This window comes from Neoarius graeffei, chromosome 2, assembly GCF_027579695.1.
Source record: "Neoarius graeffei isolate fNeoGra1 chromosome 2, fNeoGra1.pri, whole genome shotgun sequence".
In the NCBI taxonomy this organism is placed as follows: Eukaryota; Metazoa; Chordata; class Actinopteri; order Siluriformes; family Ariidae; genus Neoarius; species Neoarius graeffei.
This window is the reverse complement of record NC_083570.1, coordinates 570,856-582,326: the sequence shown is the minus strand read 5'-3', so window position 1 is coordinate 582,326 and position 11,471 is coordinate 570,856. Positions and strand designations below refer to the sequence as shown.

General features: G+C 46.8%; 1 protein-coding gene across 3 annotated transcripts; it reads right to left on the bottom strand.

The window, feature by feature from the left end:
* Positions 1-3,049: 3,049 nt before the first annotated feature.
* On the bottom strand, positions 3,050-11,373 carry syncrip (synaptotagmin binding, cytoplasmic RNA interacting protein). 3 transcript variants are annotated; one of them, XM_060913510.1, is made up of 12 exons: positions 11,061-11,373; positions 10,190-10,353; positions 9,614-9,732; positions 9,412-9,519; positions 8,134-8,247; positions 7,572-7,748; positions 7,255-7,390; positions 6,963-7,168; positions 6,717-6,866; positions 6,490-6,611; positions 6,056-6,404; positions 3,050-4,684 (listed from the first exon to the last, which is right to left on the bottom strand). In XM_060913510.1, exons 1-12 carry the CDS (start codon positions 11,366-11,368, stop codon positions 4,640-4,642), a joined length of 1,998 nt encoding a protein of 665 aa, XP_060769493.1. In that variant the 5' UTR covers positions 11,369-11,373; the 3' UTR covers positions 3,050-4,639. The 3 variants fall into 3 exon arrangements, with proteins under 3 accessions (XP_060769493.1, XP_060769491.1, XP_060769492.1); XM_060913508.1 differs by having other exon boundaries at positions 3,050-6,404; XM_060913509.1 differs by having other exon boundaries at positions 3,050-6,404; positions 6,511-6,611.
* Between the last annotated feature and the right edge of the window lie 98 nt (positions 11,374-11,471).

Below are 11,471 nucleotides of genomic sequence, written 5' to 3'. Positions count from 1 at the left end.
AATTGTGTTCACAGATAATGTTCTCTGGAAACATTCCTGAGCCCATTTTGTGATTTCCAATACAGAAGCATGCCTGTATGTGATGCAGTGCCGTCTAAGGGCCCGAAGATCACGGGCACCCAGTATGGTTTTACGGCCTTGACCCTTACGCACAGAGATTCTTCCAGATTCTCTGAATCTTTTGATGATATTATGCACTGTAGATGATGATATGTTCAAACTCTTTGCAATTTTACACTGTCGAACTCCTTTCTGATATTGCTCCACTATTTGTCGGCACAGAATTAGGGGGATTGGTGATCCTCTTCCCATCTTTACTTCTGAGAGCCGCTGCCACTCCAAGATGCTCTTTTTATACCCAGTCATGTTAATGACCTATTGCCAATTGGCCTAATGAGTTGCAATTTGGTCCTCCAGCTGTTCCTTTTTTGTACCTTTAACTTTTCCAGCCTCTTATTGCCCCTGTCCCAACTTTTTTGAGATGTCTCACTTTCGACATTTGATATGTTGTCTATGTTCTATTGTGAATACAATATCAGTTTTTGAGATTTCTAAATTATTGCATTCCGTTTTTATTTACAATTTGTACTTTGTCCCAACTTTTTTTTGGAATCGGGGTTGTATAAACTGTTCAAAGAGATAAATTCGGCATTTGTAGCTACGACCTGCTGGAATTCTGATATGGTGCACTCAAGCTGAAATAAATCTGTCTGTAATAAATTGTTTTAAAATGACCTCTGATATGAGCAAAGTAGACAAACTACTTTTAAAAAAAAAACAACAGGAAATGTGTGGAGCTTCAGGGAAAATTTCAGTTTGAATATCTTTAGCCTGGGGGTGTAAACTTTTGGCCTCAGCTGTAATCTCTGGAATAAAAGTCAGTCTCACTGCACTTCATACTGAAAGTCTACAGTTTGTCATGAGTTTTTATGATGTTACTGTTTTCACGAAGTTTTATTTTCTCCCGAAAGTATTTTATGGAAAGTGAGACTGCGGGCGGCACGGTGGTGTAGTGGTTAGCGCTGTCGCCTCACAGCAAGAAGGTCCGGGTTCGAGCCCCGGGGCCGGTGAGGGCCTTTCTGTGTGGAGTTTGCATGTTCTCCCCGTGTCCGCGTGGGTTTCCTCCGGGTGCTCCGGTTTCCCCCACAGTCCAAAGACATGCAGGTTAGGTTAACTGGTGACTCTAAATTGACCGTAGGTGTGAATGTGAGTGTGAATGGTTGTCTGTGTCTATGTGTCAGCCCTGTGATGACCTGGCGACTTGTCCAGGGTGTACCCCGCCTTTCGCCCGTAGTCAGCTGGGATAGGCTCCAGCTTGCCTGCGACCCTGTAGAAGGATAAAGCGGCTAGAGATAATGAGATGAGATGAGATGAGTGAGACTGCGGAGGATTTTAGATTTCATCGCTAAAGTTTGAGCTGAGGCAAGAAAAGAAAACTCAAATCCACATAAAACACTTTTAACTGCTGAAATCCAGTCCAGTGGTCACACGATGGACATTAAAGACGTGTTTCATCATTATTTAGTGAATGTGGCGCCACACGAGAGTTTCACGACAGACTCGCAGCTAGCAACGATCGCCATCGGTTTTAGTCGTATGGACGGTTTAATCAGGAATTCACCCACACGTTTGAGTGAAACGTTCAGGTTTGACAGTTTTGTCTCATTTCCTCTCTCGCTGTCTGGATAAAACTCGTACAGTGATGTGTTAGCTCAGTAAACCGTTAGCCTCAGTCATTAGCCAGGCATTCAGTTACCTAGCAACATTACTCTCACGAGCAGGAGAGCGAACAGTCAGCGTAGCGCGTTAGCATCTCGAAAATTCATCTCACGTGCAGTAAATACTAACGGGACTGTCTGATCATCACCACATTTCATCTCTTTTATCACAGACAGAGTGTTTATCGTTCCGTCATCATGGAAAATATTTTACAGTAAAAATCAGGATTAAAAGGGAATGCAGTCATGATGATCTGAGGATCGTTCATCACATTACTGAGCTGTTCTCATCACAGCTGGGTCATTTTATAGTTTTACATTTGGAATATTTAAATACACTAAATATTGAGTTTACGTTAGCTACACACGTTCTTTAGCTGCACGTTGGATATTAAAGTGACGTCTGCACTGAGATTTTAGATTTTGACTCGTTGACAATCCTACTGCACACGCAGCCCGACTTACAAATGGAAGAAAAGCGTACTGTCGATTGTACGTAGCGTGTAATTAACTCACTTTGCTAATAAGAGATCAAAAGGCAGCACACAGAAATCACACCGTTACCAGTTTGCTTAAAGAGAGCTGTAGGAGTAAGGGGCTCTGCATGCTCTTGCGACAAGGCTTTCGCAGATAGCTTTTCGCAGACAGTTGTAATTTATCGTTGAGCGGGGAGTAATAGACGTGCGCGATGTTATTCACCGCCACAACGCAAGGGGGCATGAAGTTGCTAGGAGTAGTTGGTGGGTGTGGTTAGTGGAGCGTTTATCCTCCGGTTACTTATAATGACTAGAACTGGAGTCGTATAGATGTACGTACTTCCTCAATCAACCGCTCTTCGTGCTGCTCCATCTTCGCTCGTGTTTTTAAAAATGGCGGTCGTGTAAACAAACCAAACCGGGAAAGTTGGGAAGCGGAAGTGCGTGTACAGCGGATGTAGAGCGGACCAATCAGAGCCCTCTTGTCTGCGAGGCTTCTGCGGTGGTCACAATTTTTGGGAGGTGCGCGCAGAGCGTCTGCGAAGGTGGGGGGGCTACGCAGACACTGTCTGCGACGCTATCTGCGAGGACTGCGTTGTCAGCATAAATTGGCCTTTACACATAGCTACCACTGTTTCTGGAAAGGCCACGCCCACACGGCAGGTACAGGCAAAGTGAAGTCCCCGTGTGTGGTTGAACAGAGTGGGCGGGGTTAGATATGGGAAGGGAAAGCACCTCATTGGCCGTTGCATCAGGTTTTCCTTGTTTGCGTCATGGTTTATCAGATCAGAAACTCCGCCTCGTCCGTTAGCATTCAGGTGCAGCATCAGATAACCGGACAAATAAACAAACCACTTTTCCAGTATAAAACATTTTATTTGCAAAAATGTGTTTTAAAAATTTAAAAGAAAAAGCACCAAGAGTCAACAGTTCATTTTAAATTTGTGACATCTTTTTTAAAAAAAAAAAAAAAAGACAATAAAATAAAGGCAGGAAGTCGTCATATTTTCCTGTTTCACCCTGTTAAACCTGGAACACGAGCGTGTGCGCTAACAGTACGACACTAACGCACCCCACGAGCGGCATGGCTGTAGGTTTATTCGACACCGGGGGCGGGACAACCGTCAGTAAATCCAGCATAATGACATCACACACGCAGTGAACTTCCAGGTCACAGACATCATTTCCTGTCTGCTGCTGAAGCGTGTAAGTGGTGGAAGGATTAGTAACCAGGCTAGTGTTATGATGGTGAGCTCTCTACTGCCCCCTAGTGTCACCAGGTGATCACTCGGTGTGTGTCCTGATGCTGAACTTACCCTTTAAACACGGTGTCAGTTGTGCATGTCTAATTAAGCACCCTGCTTAACAAACAAACAAACAAACAAACAGGACGTGTTTAAAAAAAGTTACTACTCAGTTTGTTTATGACAAACCAGACACTAAAGCTTTATCCAAAAATATGACTAGAATACAAACGACACGCTCCGAGAGGAGACCAAGGCCAGGCGTGTTTAGACTCGACATCCGAGTTTCTCTCTCTCTCTCACACACACACACAGGCAGGGGACGATGGCGTACTAACAGAACTATAATACAGCAGACAGATGGCAGGCCGTCGTCCCTGTGCATAAATAACGTTTATAAAACGGTAGAAAAGCCCGTATGCTCAGTAAAGTGTCTGTACATGACCCCACACTGAGGTAGATAAACTCACAATTCATCAGAAACATCATCATCAGGTTCTCAACGGAACCACGTTACACCGCTTAGGCCACCTAAGACATTCAAAAAAATATTAGAACATTAAAACAAACTAAACTCAACATGATGCTTTTAAAAGAGAACAGATCTCCAACATCAGAGTCTCTCTCACACAATGTTCTGATAAACTATAGTGCACACTTTCTATCTACAGCACTAACATGGAGATCTGCAGTAAAAACACGCTTTTTTTTAAATATATAAAAGAAAGAAAACCCCATACATAGTGCAAAAGATTTATGTACAGAATGAGAAACTCCTCAGCTCAGCTCAGCTCAGCTCTTTGGGGGAATTGAACAACCAACATGTCCAAAACAGCACCCTGCTCACTACATAGTGCACTACCCTGCCACAAAACATTACAACTGAGGGATATAAAAAACACCCATAATGCACTGTGGCTGAGTAGGGCAGCAGATAATTTGGGCCACGCCCCCCAGGGACCAACAGTGGCCTATATAGTGTATAGTTTGGGCCACACCCCCTGTGGGTTTGCAGGGTGTAGTGTTCAGGCACTGTTTCAGACACAGGAAGCGTTAAAGTGAACTCATGGTGTGTGTAGGTGGCAGTTTTTTTTTTGTCTCCTGTAAGGCAGGAAGTAGGACTTGGACGGCAGGAAGTGCATCTTACCGCCGTGTCCTCCGGCATCGTCTGAGAGGAAGCTGCGCTTTAACGAGCCGCTCTTCACTCAGAGGGGTTTGTCAGCGCCGCTCTCGAGGCCTTTCCCTGCTAGTCAGGTGACAAGAGGAAGAACGATTAGATCCACGTTCATGAAAACACAAACACACACACACACACACCCTCGACATGAAACACACTAGACTAATAAGAGCAGTGAGTGAATGAGTGAGTGAGTGTGAAACCTGCTGTAATGAGCATGCACAGCTCAGTGCTCTCTGCCCCCTGCTGGACACCAGCAGCACTGCACCCCACCCCCACTCAGCAGCAGGGAAATGGAGAGAGGAGGAGGAGGAGGGAGGAGGAGATTGGGGTGGGGGAGGGTCATGCAGAACAGGGATTACTCCTGTGGGTCAACAGTGAGGAGAATTTGGGGCAGAACGTGCATTTTAGCCATTATGGAGAGGGAAGTGTGGAACTCAACACCCTCCATACAGCACCACAATCACACACAGGGCCCGTGACGTGCGAGTGGAAACACGTACACAACTCAGACATGCAGAGAGAGTGAGACAGACAGACAGACTAATGTAGGCAAACCTGACGTCCTTTTCATCCACAAGGCGCTTTGGTCAAAATTTGCAAAGAAATTTGAGGAGAGAGAGTTTTATCCTGTTTTTTTTTTTTTGCCGAAACATGAATTTGAAACACAATCCGTTTTGGTTGAGTTTTGTACACGGTTATGCGTGTATGTTTTTATTTAGAGCAGCAGACAGACAGCAAAAGGATTACAAGCCAAAATGTAAAGAAAACAAGACACGCTAATTTTACTAGCATTAACATACAAAGAGCAAATTTGTTTTCTTTCGGTTTGTTTTTTTTTTCCGTTTGTGTTCCTACTTAAAACATGAAGACCAAAAACCTGCTATAGAAACATACATGAAATAGCCAATAGACAAGATTCAGCACATTGTATAGGTTTATCTTTTTTTTTTTCCCTCCAAATTTGATTAAAAGGTAGGACTCAATTGTAAAACAGATTACAAAATAAAACATAACCCAGTGTGTGGAAGGAGTGTGACAGGAAGTCCAAGTGGAGGTCTAAAAAACCAACCAACCAAACAAAAGGAACAAAAAAAGAAAGAAAAATATATATGTACAAGAAGCATGTTTTGAAAGCTTGACATGTTTTATATGGAGCCCAATCAAAAAAAAAAAAAAAAAAGGAACAAATAAAACCAAAAGCAAAGCCCTACATTTTGTCTACTTCCACTGCTGGCCGAATGAATCCTGATAAAACTCCTGGTCAGATTTGTAGCCGTAATTATCGGCGCCGTGCAGCGGCTGCTGCGCGATCGGCTGCGAGCCCCAGTTCTGATTACTGTTATAATTATGATTATTAATCTGCCGGCGTTTGGAATCGGGCTGGCTGTAGCCATCAGCTTTGCGTTTGCCTCCTACATTCCCACCGCGGCCACGTACCCCTCGAACCCCGCCTCCTCTCCTCCTCGCGCCGCCTCCTCCGGCCGCTCCCGCGCCACCACGCTGAGGAAACCCAGCCCTGCCCCGTGGAGGTCCCGACCCACGTCCCCCTCTGGGTCCGCCCCTCGGTCCACGCTGGCTCCGCCCCTGGAACTCATCGTAGCCGTAGTAGGGCTCCTCGTAGCCACCACGGTAACCATGGTAGTCGTAGCCATAGTAGTCGTAGTAATCTTCATAACCGTAATAATCAGGAGGGTACGAGTAGCCGCCTCTGACTCCGCCTCGGCCACGCCCTCTCGGAGGTGGAGGAGGCACATGAGGGGGGCCGTAGTAGTAATACTCATCATACCTGCAAAGAGAAGGAACAAAGTCATACACTAACACAGGTGGAACGAGTGAGGATGCTACACTGTGCACGTACACACACAGCTTACATTGGTGTTTTGGCTGCTTGCCTCTGAGCTTTGCGTTCCTTCCTCTTCTGATCAGGAGGCTTCGCAAACACGATCTCGACAGTTTCACCCTCCAGCTCCTTCCCGTTCATCCCCTCCAGAGCCTGCGCGCACGCACACACGCTTTCAATAACCTGAGCTAAACTGAACAGCAGCACCAGCCCAATCAGCACTGACTCCGCCCACCTTCCGCTTTAAATGAGCGTTACCTTCACGGCGCTCTCCCGATCGTCAAAGTGAACGAAGGCGTAGTCCTTCAGCTTCTTGACCCGCTGCAGCCTCCCAAACTGACTGAACGTTTTCTCCAGGATGTCCTCGGTCACGCTGTTCGCCAGGTTCCTCACAAACAGCACCTTCACCTGAGAGAGAGAGAAACGTCAACACGTCAGACAACATGTTTAAGGAATGAGGAGGTTTGGAATCCTGTCTGTTTTTTTTTTTTTTTAACCCCTCACCTTGGCCATAATCTCAGGGTCAGGGTCCTCGATGGGGTCGGCCCACTCCACCGTCACCAGCGTACCCCACACCTTCACCTTCCCGCTCATCAGCCTCCGGCGAGCCTGAGCTGCCGATTTATGGTCCTCGTACTCCAAGAAACAGAACCCGCGGTTCTTCTTCTTGTCATCCGGCTGGGTGTACAGGATCACGTCGTTCAGACCCTCTGATTGGGGAGAAGGTGGAACGGCGTTAATCATGTGATGTGAACACCAGAACGAAAGAGGACAGAAGGACAGACGCTCAGCTCACCGGTGACTTTGGCAAATTCCTCAAGGATCTGTTCTTTTGTCTTGCTCTTGGGGATGGAACCCACAAACAGGCGGTTGTTGGCCACAGATATACACACCCCAATGTGTTTCCCTGGGCGGATCTCACGATTGTTATACTGATCACACACACATTAAGATCATGAGCTTAAGTGTAAATAATATTAAAAAAAACCTTCATACAGATGACAAAAACTAAAGTGGTACAGTATAAGAGGAATAAAACTTTAGGAAAATAATCAACGTGAGGACGGTAATAGCCCAAAGAGCTGATTACTGCACGTGTCTAAGGTGACTCACCAGCTTAACAGCCTCCTGTGCAGCCTCTTTAGTGCAGAACGTGATGAAGGCGTATCCTCGGTTCAGACCACTCAGAGGATCCATCATCAGCCGCAGGTCCCAAATCTGCCCCGCCTTCTCAAACAGAGGCACCAGCTCATCCTCAAACAGGTCCCTCGGGATCTTCCCCACAAAGATCTACACACACACAGAGTTCAGCTACTTTCCTGATGAATATCCCACAGAGGCCACAAACTACACCCCGAACCCCGTACCACATGTAAAACTAAAGGTGTATGGAATTTAAACATGATGTTAGAACCAAGCTGAAGGTACTGTACTCATCCATAACCTTAATCACCTCAGCCGACAGAACACACACACACGGGTTCAAACAGAGGCCATCCGATCAGATCTTAGCGGTTGAGCTGTCACTGTAACTCACGTTACTCCAGGACAGAACACACGTCATCACGTGGAAAGCCTTCGTGTACACCTCACTGTTTACGCTAATATAAAAGCAGTGCAGCTCCCGTCACTTCCTACATTAACCCAAAGAACACTGTGTGTGTGTGTGTGTTACCTCTGTACCGATGGAGGGCTGAGGACCTGTGAACACACACTCCGGTGGCGGTCCTCCGTACTTCCTCTGTCCTGTTGTGACGTCGAGCGTGTAGCCGGTTCTCTCGAGCAGAGCCTGAACAGAACCACAGAATTCCTCCATAACTCCAGTCACTTTTCATCCACTTACGGTAAGTTAGCTGCAGTGATCAGCTATAAACATCACATCAGCATCTCATTCAGCTAAGAAAACTCCACACTGATGAGCTTTATTTCGATTTTTAACAGCGTCCACTGTCACACAGCAGCTTTACAGAAATATATCGATTCTGGATACAAATCAGACAGATAATTAACAGTTACTCCCTGAAATCTAGCTGTACATGAGCTGACAGGCGACGAGGCGCGTAGCACCGAGTTGTCTATAACCCAAGTACGACGAGCTTGAGTGGAATAACGGCTTTATTCTATCCACATTCACTGGATTTTGAGAAACACACATATACCAAACATCCGAAAAAAATCACTTCAGTTTAAGAATGTAAACAAACCGGCGAAATGACAGGAGCAATTTATGAAAAAATGAAATAATTCTTGAGAAATATTCTAACAGTGAAATACTTTCATTCCATATTTTATTGCCTTTTTTGTATTTTGTTTTCAAGTAGAGCTTTTATTTTGCCCTCGGTTGATTCAGCAACACGCTCCACCGTTTCCTTCTTCTTCAGGGTATTTTGGTGGTCGGTAAACCAACCTAAAGGTGCGTTATCACCACCGACTGGGCTGGAGTGGGGATCAGGAGATACCATGGAGAAGGAGACGCTATATTCTTTTAGCCATTTCGGTATTTTTTAAAATGTTTGATATATCTGACTTGCCATTTTGTTTTTCTCTACTCACGGTATATGAGCTGATATCCTAGTAGTAGAGTAGCCAATCAGAGCGCACGACTGCTCATATCCAGCAAATGGGGGGGGGGGGGGGGGGGGGAATAAATGAATTTGTAAACGTAAAGCCTGAATCAGTGATGTGTTGGTCAGTGGAGTGTCTGCCATACGAGGCCCTGTGAATGAGCTGTTACTATAGAAACGATAACGAGCATGTTAATATACACCTGCACTACTTTATAGAAAATTAAATCAACACTATTGACCAATGAGAACGCAGAACTGTGATGTAAAGCAGGTTATAGCAGGTGGTGAGCGCAGGATGAGACATCACAACGAGTGTGTGTGTGTAATAAAGTCCTGCAGTGTTTAACACATGATTCTCTGTGTACGCAGCAGGGACAGGTCCGTACTTTGATTTTGGTTTCGTCCGGTCCTTTGTTGGACTCGGTAACTTTGGTCCCCTGTTTCTCTCTCTGCCTGTACGTCTTCATCACGCCACACAGGAAGGCACTTTTATTCTGAAACACAAAGCACATACAGCATCTCAATCAACCCAGACAGAGTCTCGAGTGTGTGTTAGGTCAGGGGTTTCTCTCTCTCACACACACTTACCTGGACGTGAGACAGGTCACTCTCTTTAAACTGCTGTAGAACCTGGAGCGCTCCGTCTTCATTAAATTCTTTCAGAGCTTCGATAGCTCGCTCATCCAGGTCACTGTGTGCTACCAGGCCTACACACACACACACACATGTATGTGAGACAGAGAAGAAAGCAAAGAGCAGGCGATAATCTCAGAGGCTAACCCCTCGGTCCAGTCAGATGTTAAACAGCACACAGCAGTGTAACCGCAGTCACTCAGAGAGAGAGTTCACACAGCTATCATCACTCTGACCAAGGGGCACACACACACAATTCCTCACTGTGATGCAGATCTCCGGACAGGTGTGTGTGTGTGTGTATTCAGTAACGTACTCAGAGGATGGATCTTGTGATGATGTGACCTGCAGCATGTCTGCAACTTACCCAGAACCCTTACTACTGACACATCGCCTACATGAGCATGTTATAGATGTGTAATAATCGTGTATGGGGTTAAGAGTCACACTCCATTACTCCACAGGAAACCACTCGTTATTATAATTAACCCACGCTGAAAAGGTAAGCGTGCGTTATGACCGTGTCCTCACCTGCGATGTAGATTTCATCGAGTTTCTCTGCGACTTTCTGCGGCAAGCCGGCCTGTAGTAAAGCCTGGAAGTTCTCCGAGCGCGCAGACGTGGAGGACGTGTCCATGGGCTCCTCTGTGCCGTTCCCGTTCACGTGATCCGATGCCATGGCTGATGTCACAAACCTGTGCACAAGAAGAAACAGTGTGTAGAGGATCAGATCAGCATCACATGAACTGTGTCCCAAACAGAGGTTAAAGGTCACTAAACCATCCACAAGTGCCCTAATTAAGCAGCGAGTGATCAGACAGAGTGACCCCTCACCCACCACCCCAGACGGGCTGTGTTCCAAATCTACACGCGTTAAAGTGCGCACTATAGGGTGTAGTGCGTGTGCGCGCGCCCTGAGCCTGAGAAAGGGCTGTGTCCCAAACCGGGCTGAGGGGACTGGAGCGCAAACCCGTCTGCACACTGCGTTATTATAAACCGCGGTAAACCTCTCAGGCTAATCAGCTGTCTGTCTGTCTGTGAGAGGAGCCTGTGAGGAAAGTGCGTGCGGTGTATATGGCGCTCTGACTGAAGCGCGCTCCGACCGCTAGCTAGCTAGCAGAACTAGCCGAGCTGTGTTAGCCGAGTTAGCTTCCCTCAGCGCGGCTGATGAGGGACTAAAGCGCAGCGCCATGTTTATTAAACACTGCCCAGGAGAACCCTGGACCTCATCACGGAACATTACCGGGTCCATACGGAGCGCGCTCCGGGCTGTGCTGGAAGCTAATCAGTGCTAATGCTAGCCCCGGTGTCCATTTTGCAGAAGCCGGCTGCGGCTCACTTTGTCTCCACACAGCGGAACCGAACAAAGCCGCAGTGGTGCCGCGGGCGGGCGCGCACTTACCCTGTGTTGCTGTCCGGTAAGGTGAGAGGAGCGGAAGTGAGAGGGAAAGGGGGAGAAACGGAGTGAAATGTTAGAAACGGAAAGCGAGAGAGAGAGTCTGAAGACTCCGCAGCGCCGCGGCTCTGTTCATCAGACACCAAAATGGCGGCTGCGTTCACGCGCGGCTTCAGCACACACCACCGCGGGGTTTCCCACCCGCACCTACAGGGGCGGGGCCGCGCGCGCCTCCACAGCCGGAAACCGCCACCGAACAGCAATAACACTGGAATGACGTCATCGTCATCATCATTACTGAAACATGCATACATTTTAAAACTCCACTATTGCTCATAGTTTTAAAATGATTTAAAAGCTATTTAAGACTTGCTGAGGAGATAACTTCATATTTATTTACTCCAGCTGTTGGGAATC

Bases quoted from the DNA above. Each gene is read 5' to 3' on its own strand.
- syncrip (XM_060913508.1), bottom strand. From the start codon at position 11,368: ATGTATGCATGTTTCAGTAATGATGATGACGATGACGTCATTCCAGTG. The intron at 10,354-11,060 runs GTAAGTGCGCGC...TCTTGTGCACAG, and splicing joins TTACCGGACAGCAACACAGG to GTTTGTGACATCAGCCATGG. The intron at 6,867-6,962 runs GTGAGGGGTTAA...TCTCTCTCTCAG, and splicing joins ACCCTGAGATTATGGCCAAG to GTGAAGGTGCTGTTTGTGAG.